Here is a 16,018-nt window from a genome sequence, read left to right on the forward strand (position 1 = left end):
TCGGTTAAATATTACTTTCCTTATTTTTTGAGAGGAGGGGAGCTCTGTGATAATGAGATAAATTATTTCCCTATTGTTTTAGGCTATATTGGTTTCCACTTCAATCAATGAAAAACTTTCATTTAGTTAACTTTTTGTTAACTAACGTGGGACATAAGAAGACACTTACAAGTTCTTTAAATTTTGAGATATTTGTGAATCCTTATCATTCAGCTTACACCATATAATTCATGCTAACCTTAACCTAGTACTTACAGGATCTCCTATTCTATTGATTTCATATATTTATAATGTACTCATCATATGGTTATATATTTATAGATATTGTACCAATATAAATATATGTGTATATGTACATACACTAATTACCTAAATTTGGGTATAAAAATAATTTCTGTTGTTTTCTGAAATCAGAATGTGTATTTCTGCCCCCTTGTGGCAATTTTGAGAAATGTCTTTATCATAGAAATGACTCCTGTCATTTATCTATGGAAATGTTCAAACCTTTAAAAAGCCCTGAATTCATAATTCACACTACTTGTAAAACAGATAGTTTTTTTTAAGCTTAAAACGTGAATCAAAGATCTGACTTTAGGTTTAACTAATAACTCCATAACTGCAATTAATCTTCAGAAGAAAATACTAGGAAGTTATAAAATATTGAAAGATAAGAGTTTATATTTTAGAAACATTCTATATGTCTACCTCGCTTTTACTTTTCTGCTGAGTCATTTGGTTAGAATAGTTAGCTAGCTCTATACTTCTGTTTCTAAAGAGATAATGAGAATAAAACACTGATTAGAATAAAAATCACTGCCTGATACCACAACTTCATCTCTCACCTTCCCTGCCCTCCTAGCTTTCTTGTGGAATTGATTTCACATAGATTAGTGCTCTAGTAATGGAGTCTTCCTCCATTCACTGTTTGCTTATGTGCATCCTGCTCATTGTTGAAAATCTAACCTTTCATGTAAGCAATAAAATAAATTCACATGACATTGTTGCTGTGCTTTCTTAAAAGATTGTTAGCTTTGAAGCTCTATTAAATATTGATCAGCAACAGAGTTTCTCCTTTTAGAACATTTAAATTTTCTCAGAATTGTTAACTGTGCAAGTAGACATTTATTGCAATAACTTTTTAAGGTAATTATCACTAAGTACACGATACCATCCAGGCAATCTTGAAATACATACATGCGGCATTGCACTGCTATGGCTAAGCAGTGAATCCACTGTACGGGCTTCTTGGCAAAGATAAAGGCAGCTGTTCACTTCTCATTTTTCACAAAATTCATCCAATAGAGGACTAGATTTCCTTAGAAATTATCAATGTCAAAAGCCGTATTATTTTCTCTGAATGTGGCTTTCTTTTGTCTTTAGTAACACTATACTGTAATCTTAAAAGTCCCTTCTATTACATGGGAAGAATCTAATTCTCTGCTGCCCTTAATAAAGACTTCAGTAAATGAGAAAGGAGAGAACTGGCCTAGAGAGGAACCAAATTACAACAGCCAAGGATGAAGCATTTTGTTTAGTTCTGGTTTCTTTCAACAACGGTTCTCATGGTGCATGATTTGACTCTGAACTTAGTCTATGAGTTTTCATTGCACTTAATCACTTCCTTTATCCCTCAAATAGATAGGATACCCCTTCCAGTCCTTCTAATTTTGGCCAGCCTGCCTTCCTTCCTTCCTTCCTTCCTTCCTCTCTCTCTCTCTCTCACACACACACACACAAACACGGTAGCTTTTTCAAAAGGAGGTTCCCTCAGATGGACTAGCCCATGTTCACACAATTAAATGTTAAACTATTTTTTTAATCCCAAGTTGTGATATTTATGTAAAATAAAATAAATTATATTTATTTTTATTATTATTCCTTACAGTGTGAATTAATTCAAAAGATCAGTATTTTTTTAGGCTACAGTATCCTCATGTTCTTGTGTGGTGGGTTCACATTCCTTTATATAGATACAGTGTTCGGAGTAGAGTAAAATATATTTCAGCTCCTCCAAAGCAGATATTCCCAGCAGCCCAAGATGGTCACCACATTTCTTTCCCAAAATTAAGAGTATAAAAGAGCTCTTCGTGTTTTGTGAATGGAAATACCTTTAATTCTTTGAAGCCGCAGTTTTAACTCTATCTAGTATTTGGTTTTATCTAACCGAGTCAGATAAACGGCATACACTGATCTGATGCAGGAAGCAGGGATGACTGGCAGAAGGAACTTGCCATTGAGGTTAGCGACAATCATTTGAATAGGAATATTTGAGAAAATGACCCTCAAATTTTTAAGTGTTTTTCTCATATCACCTTTAAAAAAGGGCAGCCTGTTTTCTGGAAGCATTTCTATACACCATCTTTGTTGATGTGGGTGTTTAAAGACAACTTTTAAAAGGTTAAGTTAAATATAGTTTGATAGTGTAATTTCCAGGCAGAGGCAGTAAGAAATTTGAATAAAACTATCCAGTCATGTTTCATTTCGGAGCAATTATGGGGAAGGGTAGGTGTTTTCCCAGTTGGAAGGCATGTGTAGCACATGAAAACTTGCAGCAGGATTTGATATGGGCAACTTGCATATCTGGCTTCTGTCTCCCCACCCACCTCTTTCTCACCCACACACATGGAATATTTCACAATTATCTGTGTCTATAAAAGTTTTGTTCTCAAGAACAAGCAGACCAACATGCTTGTATCTGAATCTAGCATGTATACAGCTAAGTGATTTTTCATGCTTTTTCTTTTCAAGATAATAGTTTGATAACAAGAGACTAGCCAATTACATTTCATTCTATTTGGAATCCTCTGCCACAGTATAATGAAGGTGAATCTCAGTCATCACGTACATTTCATTACTGTGGATTTAGTGTCCCCAGAACTACTCAAAATGCTTCATATATGCTTTCAGTGTCAAATGAAATGCCACCAAAAAGTAAACTTAGGGACTAGCCTGTTTGTTTATAGGAAGGGATAAACAAGAAGTGTTATATCTCTTATGGGGAAGAGATGCAACAAAACCCATACAAGCCAGTTCACAATTGTAGATACAGTAAATAAGTAGATAATGCAGCTTCTAAAAGAAACAGCATTTTGATTATACTGTTTTTTGCTTAATTGATCCAGATTAACTGCTTATACTAGTCCAACTCACCAAACTTTTTGTCTAATTGTCCATGTCTCCCTGCCTGTGAAGAAGCAATCGAAATGTCAAAGGGCAGTCAAAAGTATTTGTTGATATGCCACTTTGTTTTCAGACTGCTAATTGACGTTCATTATTAAAGAGTTGTGTGATTCATAGTAGAAGCATTTAATTAAATTTTAGTGAAATAGTCTTTCTCATCCAGAGCCAGGAAAATTCTTTCTTCCAGAAATCAAAAGATTATTTCCTCTGACATCAAAATGAATCATTAAGTAACTTTGAACCAAGATAAAATAGCCCACCATTATGGGTCCTTTTGAAATACAGGTGTTTCCCCCCACCCTGTCTTAATATCTTCTTGATTTAAAGATTACTTAATTAAACTCTTAGAAAATTAGTAAAGTAATATAGACTGTAAAAGAAAAACTACAAATAAATAATGACAAGTATAAACAGGTGATTGGAAATCATATGCACTCAATGTGGTAACTTGATATAAAGGCTAAGACTGTTTTGATTCTATAACATAAAAGCCAGAGAAAGAAAGGCTAATTATTAGGGAAAAAAGTAACTCTCCTTTAGGTCATTTTACACATTAGCTCATCTATTAATAAGAGAAGGAAAGTAATTCTTTGCCAGTAGGTGGTGCCTTTGTATAAAACATCACTCAAAGATAAACTCATTTTGACTAATTTTATATCTCTATACATCTTGAGCCTGAATTGCATCTCCCAAAAAGCCAGCCCCAAGTTATTCCACTTTTTCCTCTGAATATATATATATATATATTTTTCTCACTGCTCGTAATGACTTTTTAATGTCACCTAATTCTCTCCATTTGGAAGTAACATAATCATGTCCACGAGCAGGTGGGCTCACTTTCCTTTGTCTGGAACGGGTGTATCTGTATGGATTATTCTTCACTGTGACTGCTCACTAGGAGAGATATCTGTACTTTCTTGACAATGTGGGCAAGTAGTGCTGACTCTAGCCACGGATGTCAATGCCATCAGAATGCAAGAGCAGTACGAGCATGTTAAAATTGATGTCAGCAGTGTCCTTCCGGTTCATCCTGATCAAAGTCCTTGCGATTGCCAATCGACACCTAAGGGCTTAATGCTTTTCCCTCCAGAGTTTCAAGTATCTAAATTCTTCCACATTGTGGAAAAAGGGAAAGTTACACTCTCCTGGAATAAATGAGGATTAAGGCTTATAAACGCAATAAAATCACACTAGATCCTCTTTACAACAGCCTTTCCTTAGACAAATCCAGATTCCTCAACTCATGCCAATTATAACTAGAGGCTGAGTGATATCCTACTACGTACCCCAGCAGGGAGAGACTGGCAGTGATGAAGCTGAGGTACTTGTGGAAAATAGACACCACTTGCATCCCATGTAACTGAGAAAGGATGAAGAAAGTCCAGCGACTGACCAGTGTTAGTGGGGTAGGAAGTCTAAGTGTTTTTAAAGCCAACACTAAACTTTTCTGCAGATCATTTTCAACCTCCTTCCCCATCTTTCCCCCCTCCAAGCTTTTCACCAGATGCAGTTAAATGTAGCATTTTAGGGATTTATTCATTTGAAATTTGAACTCTCTTCACTCTCTCTGAAGACCGTACAACTTCATGTGTACGTGCTTATTTTGTGGAGGGACGCATTTTATATCCGTCACAAGTTTTTACAATAATTTCCACACACATGCATTAGTAAATCGGAGACGTCTCATTCAAAAGCTAAATGTTATATCTTAAATCTTAAGTTATACTTTGGAACTAGTCTAGGGAGAAATTCCATAGACACAGAAAATGCGTTTTCCAGCATGTCATGTTAAGCCTCTCTGAGCCGGTAACCTGTAGGTGTAGGGAGCCTGTCACAGACTAGAGGTATGATTCCCGAGGCCTGGCCCCGTTAAATACTGTAATTACTCCCAGGCATCCTCAATGGCTCTGAGAAGGCGCTGCCCCCCGAGTGCTTCCAGGCACGCTCTCCTCCCTCTGGGCATGCTCCGGTGTCTATGCGAGTCTTGAAGCTGATGTTTGATGTAATTGTGAGTTCCTGGGGGCTCCAGGCCTCCTCCATCTGTAACTGGGTTTCCTTTCCTCCTACAGAGCTTGCACTAGCACTCATTTATCTCAGAGTTCAAATCTCTCCCTGCCTTCTACTCAAAGCCTCAACATCAAGTCAGAACCTGTTTCTCCTCCTAGAGACCGTACCACCACCCCTTCGAGATACCCACAACACACGCGCCACGAGGCGGGGAGATCTCCTGTTGACAGCTTGAGCAGCTGTAGCAGTTCGTACGACGGGAGCGACCGAGAGGATCACCGGAATGAATTCCACTCCCCCATTGGACTCACCAGACCTTCGCCGGACGAAAGGGAAAGTCCCTCAGTCAAGCGCATGCGACTCTCTGAAGGATGGGCAACATGATCAGATTATTACTTAATAGTTTTTTTTTTTTTTTCTTGCAGTGTGTGTGTGTGCTATACCTTAATGGGGAAGGGGGGTCGATATGCATTATATGTGCTGTGTGTGGAAAAAAAAAAAAGTCAGGTACTCTGTTTTGTAAAAGTACTTTTAAATTGCCTCAGTGATACAGTATAAAGATAAACAGAAATGCTGAGATAAGCTTAGCACTTGAGTTGTACAACAGAACACTTGTACAAAATAGATTTTAAGGCTAACTTCTTTTCACTGTTGTGCTCCTTTGCAAAATGTATGTTACAATAGATAGTGTCATGTTGCAGGTTCAACGTTATTTACATGTAAATAGACAAAAGGAAACATTTGCCAAAAGCGGCAGATCTTTACTGAAAGAGAGAGCAGCTGTTATGCAACATATAGAAAAATGTATAGATGTTTTGGACAGACCCGGCAAAGGGTGGCCATTGGTAAATGTTAGGAACACACCAGGTCACCTAACATCCTGAGAACGCGCTCACAAACCTGCACGCATATCATTGGCGTATGGCACTCATTAAAAAGGATCAACGACCATTAAAAGAGGACCATACCTATTTAAAAAAAAAAAAATGTGGAGTTTGAGGGCTAACGTATTTAATTAAATAAATAAATAAATCTGGGTCTGCATCTCTTATTAAATAAAAATATAAAAATATGTACATTACATTTTGCTTATTTTCATATAAAAGGTAAGACAGAGTTTGCAAAGCATTTGTGGCTTTTTGTAGTTTACTTAAGCCAAAATGTGTTTTTTTCCCCCTTGATAGCTTCGCTAATATTTTAAACAGTCCTGTAAAAAACCAAAAAGGACTTTTTGTATAGAAAGCACTACCCTAAGCCATGAGGAACTCCATGCTTTGCTAACCAAGATAACTGTTTTCTCTTTGTAGAAGTTTTGTTTTTGAAATGTGTATTTCTAATTATATAAAATATTAAGAATCTTTTAAAAAATCTGTGAAATTAACATGCTTGTGTATAGCTTTCTAATATATATAATATTATGGTAATAGCAGAAGTTTTGTTATCTTAATAGCGGGAGGGGGGTATATTTGTGCAGTTGCACATTTGAGTAACTATTTTCTTTCGGTTTTCTTTTACTCTGCATACATTTTATAAGTTCAAGGTCAGCTGTCAAAGGATAACCTGTGGGATTAGAACATATCACATTGCAACACCCTAAATTGTTTTTAATACATTAGCAATCTATTGGGTCAACTGACATCCATTGTATATACTAATGAGTTTCTTTCATGCTATTTTTTGTTTTTGTTTTTGCATTATTATCAAATGCAGGGCCCCTTTCTGATCTCACCATTTCACCATGCATCTTGGAATTCAGTAAGTGCATACCCTAACTTGCCCGGATCCTAAATTATCTGGTTGGTTTTCAGCCTAGAATTTGAGACACTTTTTAGAAACATGCCCAGAATAGAGAAGCTGTGTTGGGGCACAAGTCCTGCAAATATGGCCCTAGAAACCAGTGATATGGCGTTTACTCAACGCACAAGTTATAAATTCCCACAGAAGAAAAATGTGAAAGCCTGGGTGCTAGACAAGAAGGAAGCAGGTAAAGGGATAGTTGCTTTGTCATCCATTTTTAATTATTTTAACTGACCCTCAACAATCTTGTCAGCAATATAGGCCTGTTGAACAATCCCGGTGTGTCAGGACCCCCAAATGTCACTTCTGCATAAAGCATGTATGTCATCTATTTTTTTCTTCAATAAAGAGATTTAATAGCCATTTCAAGAAATCCCATTAAAGAACCTCTCTATGTCCCTTTTTTTAAATTTTTCAAAAAATAACGATGACTCTTGTCTAATATTCGTCTATAAGGGATTAATTTTCAGACCCTTTAAAAAGTGAGTGCCATAAAAAAAAAAAGTTGATATATATTGCTTAAAAGAGATTTCAATCTAGGAATGATTTTCCTTCTCTTGGAATGTGAAGATCTGTCGATTCATCTCCACTCATGTGCATTGACATACACAGCAACGAAGATCCAGACAGTAAGATCGACACTGCTATAGCACGTCTAGGACATCTCTTATCCATCCTTTTCTTTCACTTGCATAGTTGCTATGTGTTTCCCACTGTAAAAGGCTGCCGCTGGGTGGCAAAAGCCAAGAGACCTTACTAACTAGGCTGTATTTTCTTAACTTGATCTGAAATCCACAATTAGACCACATCGCACCTTTGGTTGTATCCGTATAGGATGCTAGCCTGCCTTGTACGGACGTTTTATATACTAAAAACAAAACAAAAAAAAATCTTTCAACCTTTCCATATATCCCACTACTCAAGGTATCCATGGAACATGAAAGAAAATCATTTATGCAGAGGAAAAACAGAGAATCATCCTGAAAACACACACACACACATACACACACACACACACACACACACACACACATATACTTATTCACACAGGGGAAAATCTAAGAAAGTCATTTTCCTCACCATAGACTTGATCCCATCCTTACAACCATCCTTATAACTTGATGTGTATAAAATATGCAAACATGTCACAAATGTTCTTTGTCATTTCAAAACACTTTATCAATATCAGCAGAAATTTACCAGTGGGTGGGAAAGGGTCGTTATGTGAAAATATGAAAAAATAGCCATATTAATTTTTTACCTGCAATTTGCCTCAGCAACAAAGGAAAAGTGAATTTATAATGCTGAAGATAAAGTAAGCTAAAGTACCAGCAGAAGCCTTGGCTATTTATAGCAGTTCTGACAATAGTTTTATAAGAACATGAAAAGAACAGAATCACTTGAAAATGGATGCCAGTCATCTCTTGTTCCCACTACTGAATTCATATAAAGTGGTAGCAAGATAGGCGAAGGGATAATCTGAGAATTTTTTAAGATGATTTAATGAGAAAAAGCACAATTTTGATTGTGATGAGTCACTTTCTGTAAACAATCACTGTCTATCTTTACCCTTCTACCTTATCTGTAATTTACCATTTGTTGTATTTGCAAAGCTAGTATGGTTTTGGGTTTTTATTGCAGTAAATCCTTTGTATTCAGGAGTTTAGGGCAGAGCCCTGAGGGAGTATGATTTTACATAACCCATCCTAGAGTAACGTTGTAGGCAACATTCTTCATTGCAAGTAAAAGAACCCTAAGTAGCATTTTACACAGCTACAAATATTGTTATAGCTGATCCTATTTTAAAAGATTTTTGGTAATATTAAGCTTAAATACTGGTAACACTGATGCAATATAGGGAGGCTGCACACCCTGTATATTGTATGCATTGGTGAGTGGAAGGCTGTTTATTTCAACCTTTTTTAAAATTGTGTTTTTTAGTAAAATGGCTTATTTTTTTCCCAAAGGTGGAATTTAGCATTTTGTAATGATGAATATGAAAATACCTATCATCCTCAGATCATTTTAAGGTTGACTAAAAGTGAGAAAGAAAAGAATTCCAATACACTTTTTTTAAAGAACGTCTGCCCTCTCACTTTCGATGTATTCGTTTTTCTTACACACCCATCTTTTAATTTAGAGCTAGCGTTTTTTGCCCCCATTATGCTTTTGTTTGTTTTTCCAGAGGGTAAATGCTTTGTAATTTCTTTCTTTAAAAAAAAAAAATTCTTTTTTAAAGAAGCAGCCACTTGAACCCTCAGTAAAGGCTGTTGCCTAAGCATGGCATACTTCATCTGTTCCCATTTGTGCCATCTGCTGTGATGGCGTCAATTTCCTGCCACCACAGATCTTTGGAAGATTGATGGAATACTGGTGTCTGTTAGAATGCTTCAGACTCAGACTACAGATGTAATTAAAGGCTTTTCTTAGTATGTTTTAACCAAAGATGTGGAGCAATCCAAGCCACATATCTTCTACATTCAATCTGTCCATTTTGGTTTTTTTCATAATCGGGTATTGCATCTTGCCTTCCCTAGTCATACCTCAAATTGATTCATACCTCAGTTTAATTCAGAGAGGTCAGCTAAGTGATGGATTCTGTTGTGGTCTGAATGCAGTACCAGTGTTCTCTCGCAGACCCGGGTCACTGTAGGCATAGGACTTGGATTGCTTCAGATGGTTTGCTGTATCATTTTTCTTCTTTTTCTTTTTCTGGGGACTTGTTTCCATTACATGACAGTAATTAAAATAGCTTGTAAATGAGGGCATACAAGCATTTGCAACAAATATTCAAATAGAGGCTCACAGCGGCATAAGCTGGACTTTGTCGCCACTAGATGACAAGATGTTATAACTAAGTTAAACCACATCTGTGTATCTCAAGGGACTTCATTCAGCTGTCTGTAGTGAATAAAAGTGGGGAATTTTCAAAAGTTTCTCCTGCTGGAAATAAGGTATAATTTGTATTTTGCAGACAATTCAGTAAAGTTACTGGCTTTCTTAGTGATGCAGTGTCTGTGGTGCATTTTTTTAATTAATGTTTTGCTGTTTAAATTTTTTCCACTTAATAGTGTTTGTTAAAAGCAGCTTCTCCCACAAGTGCAAGTGAGCATTTTGAGTTTCCAGCTCAAAATACTTTTACAAAAGGGGGATGTTTGTGTTTGGGAGGGAAGAAAAGTGTAAATTGGACCTCTTTTCTTGGGGGTGATATATGTACTCAGCCAGTGTGAGCAGTTCAAGATTCTTATCAAGTGGTTCAACTTCTTTATCAAAGTAGTTCCATGAAGATCTTGGATAACTTGCTTAAACACAGAGAATTGTCCAAAAGTCATTCTGAAAAGCACTATCATACAGTAAGTTAAATTATTTTTTAAAATGTGTGGAAAGTATTTTCAAATTTATTTATTTTTTCTTCATCAAAATAGTTTCTTTAACAAAACAAAACCAAAAAAAGGAAAAAAACCCCAAAACCAAAACAAACCAAAACACATAGGCTTTTATCTAAATACTTGAAAAAAATTAGTAAATTCATACATTTTTAGAAACTAAAAAATATATGTATTACCAAAATCCAATGATAATTTCCAAAGGGAATGTCCTTAGAAGGAGCAACGTAAAGACTAATTTAGAAACTGAAAAGGAAAACAAGAAGGCATTGGTCAGCCACCTGGAGATCTTGGACTAGTGCACAAGGTGATTCCTGCTCTGATGGAAAAAAGAATGCAGCTTGGGGAAACATTGCATGTGGCTTCAAGATAGCAGTGCTCTTCTCTCTGTTCTTTTTATTCATTGTCAGCAAACATTTATTAAGCATTTATTATGTGTAATTCATGTGGTGGATCCTGGGATGAGAAGATGTAGCCCTTGCTTTTAAGAAACTCATAAACTAATAGGAGATTAAAGGACTAATAGGAAATAGAAACTGTTCTCAGAGACTTCTGCAAAGTACTAGGAGGAAACCACTTCAGAGATCTTTGGAGCAGAGCAGAGCATGGGCACTTCCTTGGAGCAGAGGCAGCCTTGGACTTGTCTTTGGAGGGTGCTGGGTAGGATGGAGAAAGGCCCAGATGGACGAGGGCAGGACTGATTCGTGGGCATGTGACCTCTGCAGTCGCATGTGGCCCCACACTTAGTTTCATGCTCTACTGTCACCATCTTGATAATTCCATCTTTGAGTCTGTTTTGTAAGTGTAGTCCGACTGTGTGTGAGCAGAGGAAATAGACAGGGGGGCGCCTGGGTGGCTCTATGGTTAAGCATCTGCCTTCGGCTCAGGTCATGATCCCGGGGTCCTGGGATCGAGGCCCCATTGGGCTCCCTGCTCGGCGGGAACCCTGCTTCTCCCTCTCCCGCTCCCCCTGCTTGTGTCCCCTCTCTCGCTCTCTCTCTCTCTGTCAAATAAATAAATAAAATCTTTTTTAAATTTAAAAAAAAAAAGAAAAAAGTGGAAAGCTTTGATTTTAGTAACTTTAAAGGAAAGAGGGACATTTTCATTTCACACTAAGCCCCACAACTTATGACTAGTCTTGGATGAGGATATTCTACAAAAGGAAATAATAGGTGTCAAGGTACAGAGATGGGGAAACGAGAAAAATTTACAGGAATGGTGGCCCATCCTGTTTAGATAAAGTATAGCCATGTGTAGGTGTTGGAGAAAGTCATCAAAAGGACATGACTGACAGCTGAACTGCAAGCTGGACCCAGACAATTGGAGCCTCCTCACCCCTGCCCCTGTCTGTAGAAGGTACACTCCCCACCCCACCCCCACACTCCGACCATTCCCACAAGGAGAGCCATTTTCAAGGATGCAACCTTGAGAAAGCAATGTATTGTTGGTATATATGACTGAACCCAGTTAAGGCCCCTAAATAAACTTAAGAGTCTGGCAGGCTGGTGAGGAGATTTACTAATCTTGTAGCCACCAAAGACCAGGCTCATATATAAATTCCCTTGCTTATTAAGCCCTCCACCTACCAATTCTGAAGTGATCTGCCTCTTTTTTCAGTCTCTCCTTACCTCCACGTACAGGAGCCAGTTTCAGATTTAACCCAGGAAGCTCCCAAGGTTTCAAACCAACAGCCAGAGGAGCAGAAAGAGACAAGACTGGAAGAGTTGGCTGGGATCTGATTATATAATTGCAAGTTTAGAACTCTAGGGTTTAAGCAATTAAATGGAAGATTTAGAAGAGATGAAACTGTCAAAATTCAGCACGTGATGAGATTAATGGCAGGAGTGATGATAGAATTGTTAAAATTTTCAGTTTTAAGCTTAAATGATTAGGATCATAGTAATGTCCACATAGGAAATGGAAAGAGCTTATTGCTATGTGAGGAAGGTAACTAAGTCACTTTTCAGCATGTTGGGCTTGACTTATATATCCAAGTAGAATATGAGAATGTTGTAAATGTAGACTTGAACTCAGGATACCAGTTAATGCTGACGATAAAGCTTTGGATGTTATTAACAAGGGAGTAATAGTGAACACCATGACCATGAAATGAACTTGTCAAGGGGAAGGTCAAGGGTGAGGGAAGAAGTAGGCTTAGAAGGGAATGTTGAAGAGGGGAGAGCTACAGAGAAGAAAGGACCTGTGAAGAAGTCAAGGATCATTCAGACAGAAGGAAAACCAAAGTGTGCTGTCAAGGCACAAAGAGGTTTCAAGGTAAAAAAAAAAAAAAAAAAAAAAAGTCAACAATGTCAAATGTTTTATTGGGATCACAAAGGAGGAAAATGGAAAGAGACTTTGGCCTTGGGTGTTATCTGAGAATCATTTCAATAAAATGGTGTGGGAGAGAGAGGTTGTCTAGCAGATGTTGTGAAATTTCAGGCAGCAAGTGTGAACACATCTTTCACAATGTTTGTGATTAAAAGAAGAGAGCTGGCATAAGGGGCCAACAGAGTCAAGGATAAAGGCAAAGGTTGTGAAAAGGCCAGGTGGTACCTGAGCATGTTTATGGGTTGGGCGAGACCTAAGGGAGCAGAACGCAGATGTGAACCATCCTAACCAAAAGCCAGAGGATTACATTTTGTGCCCCTAGGCCCAATTCCTATGCGGTCCTTTCATTTCAGAGATGTTTGGGAGTCTCGATTAAATAGAGTTATGGAATCTGGTAAAGGAAAATGATTCTCACAGAGTATCTGAGTTTTCATTTTGTGAATTAAGTCCTTTTTCCATTTTGTGTGCATATTCCTATGGCATCTTTCCTATACATACCCGTAGAGATCAACTTCGAAGCAGGATCCTGTGATGAAAGAGGAAAGCCAAGCTGGCTTCCCTAGGGTTGTTTCCCTCAGATTCCCACTGTTCTTACTTCCTGAGAGCAAATGTCTCTATCAGCAAAAATACAGCTATTCGCTTCACCTCTCCTCTCCCAGGCAGAGATCACAGTTAGGAAATCACAGCAGAAATATTCATAGTTTCTGGTCCTAGAGTAGGTCCTTCTTTTAGCGGCAGCCTCATCAGACCACCAGCTCCATCACACCCAGTCTTGACCAGCTCAGAACCGAGGAAGAATCTCCAGTCCTGAAATTCTCAGCCCCAGCTGCCAACTTCTACTCTGGGCCAAATGGAGATGACAGGTCACCCTTTGAATCTGGTGACTCATACAAGAGCAGGCAGAAACATGAACTACCAGTGGGGCAACTCCACACTGAGAAGAAAGTAATTAAGAAAGCCCTTGACCCAACACTCTACCACCAGAAATGCTGGATCCGTGTCAGTTACCTTGCCCCGCCTTCCCCTCCTTAAAGAGAGCACCGTGGTGCTGGCAGGAAGGTCGCAGTGACCCCAGGCAACCTGAGAAAACAGAAGCTGAAGCTGGTGTGGGAGGGAAGGCAAGCTGCTAACATATATTGAGTACCTTTCTGCCATGGGCTTGACCTACACGATCTACCTGCTCAAAGACACTAGGTGCAGTTTTTCCAGAGGGCATCCAGTCTCCTGGTTGAGAATCAGACCAGCTTTATCCCTCCCAAGCTAAGAAGCATTTGTCAAGTTACCTAAGTATCAATTTTCTCACCTATCTCTAAACTCACAGGGTTACTCTGAAGCCCAATTAAGATGTTTATAGTTGCTAACCACTGAAAAGATCAGAATCCCTACTCCCCCACAAGTTACTCAAAATAAACATGACTCTGCTCTCTAAAGTAATGAGAAAAGAAGCTAACAAAGTTCCGATTTTTCCTATGATGACTACAATGTGCTTTTTTATTTCTTAGCAACATCACATTCTTTCCCAAAAGGCAATGTGGTATGCTCCTACTTTGCTGATGCCCAAAGAACATGTTCTACTAATAAAGAGAGCCATGCTCTGCAGTATTCATCCTAAAGCTTCCCACTAGTGGTGCTAAATATATCAACACAGAGAAACTTTTCTAGAAGCAGTAGTTATAGTAAGAGACTAAGTCCTCAGGCATTTATTCCATAAATATTCAATATGGTATATGCTTGCTTCTCTTTACAAATAAGAACCCTGCTTGAATGTGCAAACCTGTTTGTATTCAAAAGTTTATATGTGCAAGAGCTATGATTAAAATATTGAGAAGGTGCCCATTCATAAAGGAATGTTTAAACAATTTGTGCTATAGCAACACGATGAAATACTATGCAACAGTTTAAAAGAAACAAAACAAAACACCCTCTATGTACTGACACAGAAATTTTCTGGAATATATTGTTAGATAAAAAAGCAATAATGGAACAGTGTACAGAGTATGCTATCTTTCAGGTAAAAATGTAGGAGGCAAAAATAATGAATGTTCTTGTAATTGCATAAAGAAACACTGGAAGCATATGCAAAGAAACCAACCAAGTTACCAAGATAATGAGGGATTGGGGAGAGGGGTGAACAAGATGGAGCAAGACTTGACAGAATATACTTATTAATATTATTTTGATTCTTTAACTATATGACTATGCTTACTTACTCAAAAGAAGAAAGTTTTAGTTTAGAAAAAAAGCCTTCCAAACAAATATAAATGCCAACAGAACAGACTTTTAGAAATCTCTCCTCTAGCTAAAAAGGCCTGTGGGAAATACCCATGCACAGAGCAAAGCTCAGGACTGGTGAGCTTGCCTTTAGGATTCTGCAACTGTCATCTTCAGCTGGAGGACAGGAACAAAACCTTAAGATTAGGACTTTGCTTCTCCTATTGACCACACTAGTCAGGCAGAAAGCCTTACTAACGCAAGCAGTTTCCCGTAGTTAAATCACAAATATCCTCTTCTAACAGTATTTGGATTTTCTCTGCCATTTTCCAAGTCATTGCCTACTTTTATTTTAATTCATTCTATAATATTTAATTTACTCTGCCTAATCAAAGTCTGTATATCCTACTGAGCCATCTAATTTTAAGACTGAAAAATCTTGGCTGGGTTTCTGTTGAACTGAAAGCTGCCTTCTTCATTGTCATTGTAAGCTGCTCCCACGTGTAAATAACCCAGCTTTAGTACTAGAGCACAGAAAATATGTTATCCTAACCAACTTCTGTGTCCATAACAACCAGCTGAAATAGCATGGGGAGTATATCATTTTGGGGTAGTTTCTAATTCATCAGCTAAATTTCCAAGTAAGATTTGGAAGGCTCGAAACAATATAGCTTTTTCACAATCCCCTACCTTCTTTTCTCTGCATTTACTATCCTGGTTTACGTTCTTTGCATGCACAAAATTCTACCATTAAAACATGTTAAAGAAATGGCTTGGCCTAGTCAAAAAACATGTTCTCTATTTCAGAGTTCTACTGACAATAAAGGATAATACTTTCTGCTACCTCTCCCCCAAACTCTCTGTGAGTGATATCCTAACTTTGAGTCCTTTGAGTTCAATTATTAAGAAAGGATTCAGAAAAAATGGTTTACTTCTTCCACACAGTGCATCCTCTCCAGAATTCTCTTTAAAGATACTGACAACCAGGTGAGAACATATACAACAGTCCTTGAAAGTTCACCCACCTTAATAAAGCCCAGTTTTCTTCCTGCCTTTAACAGTGTGTTTTGTAAAATCTGGGAATAGAAGAGAAAGTTACTGTGAAATAT

The 16,018-nt window shown here is 37.8% G+C and overlaps 1 protein-coding gene and 1 long non-coding RNA gene across 9 annotated transcripts in view; one reads left to right on the plus strand and one right to left on the minus strand.

Annotated features, from left to right (window-relative positions):
• Nucleotides 1-9,991, plus strand: part of MEF2C (myocyte enhancer factor 2C) — a 151,921-nt gene extending 141,930 nt beyond the window's left edge. For 5 of the 7 annotated variants that reach the window (XM_036072345.2, XM_036072318.2, XM_078067076.1 and 2 more), the window contains one exon: nt 5,250-9,991. In XM_036072345.2, coding sequence (XP_035928238.1) covers nt 5,250-5,571 — 322 coding nt within the window. In that variant the 3' untranslated portion in view covers nt 5,572-9,991. The remainder of the gene's footprint in view (nt 1-5,249) is intronic. The other 2 variants (XM_078067074.1, XM_078067075.1) reach the window with 1 other exon arrangement.
• Nucleotides 1-16,018, minus strand: part of LOC118523108 (uncharacterized) — a 95,666-nt gene that overhangs the window by 63,467 nt on the left and 16,181 nt on the right. The gene's annotated exons all lie outside the window — the stretch shown is intronic.

The sequence above is a fragment of the Halichoerus grypus genome, chromosome 2 (assembly GCF_964656455.1).
Source record: "Halichoerus grypus chromosome 2, mHalGry1.hap1.1, whole genome shotgun sequence".
Classification (NCBI taxonomy): domain Eukaryota; kingdom Metazoa; phylum Chordata; class Mammalia; order Carnivora; family Phocidae; genus Halichoerus; species Halichoerus grypus.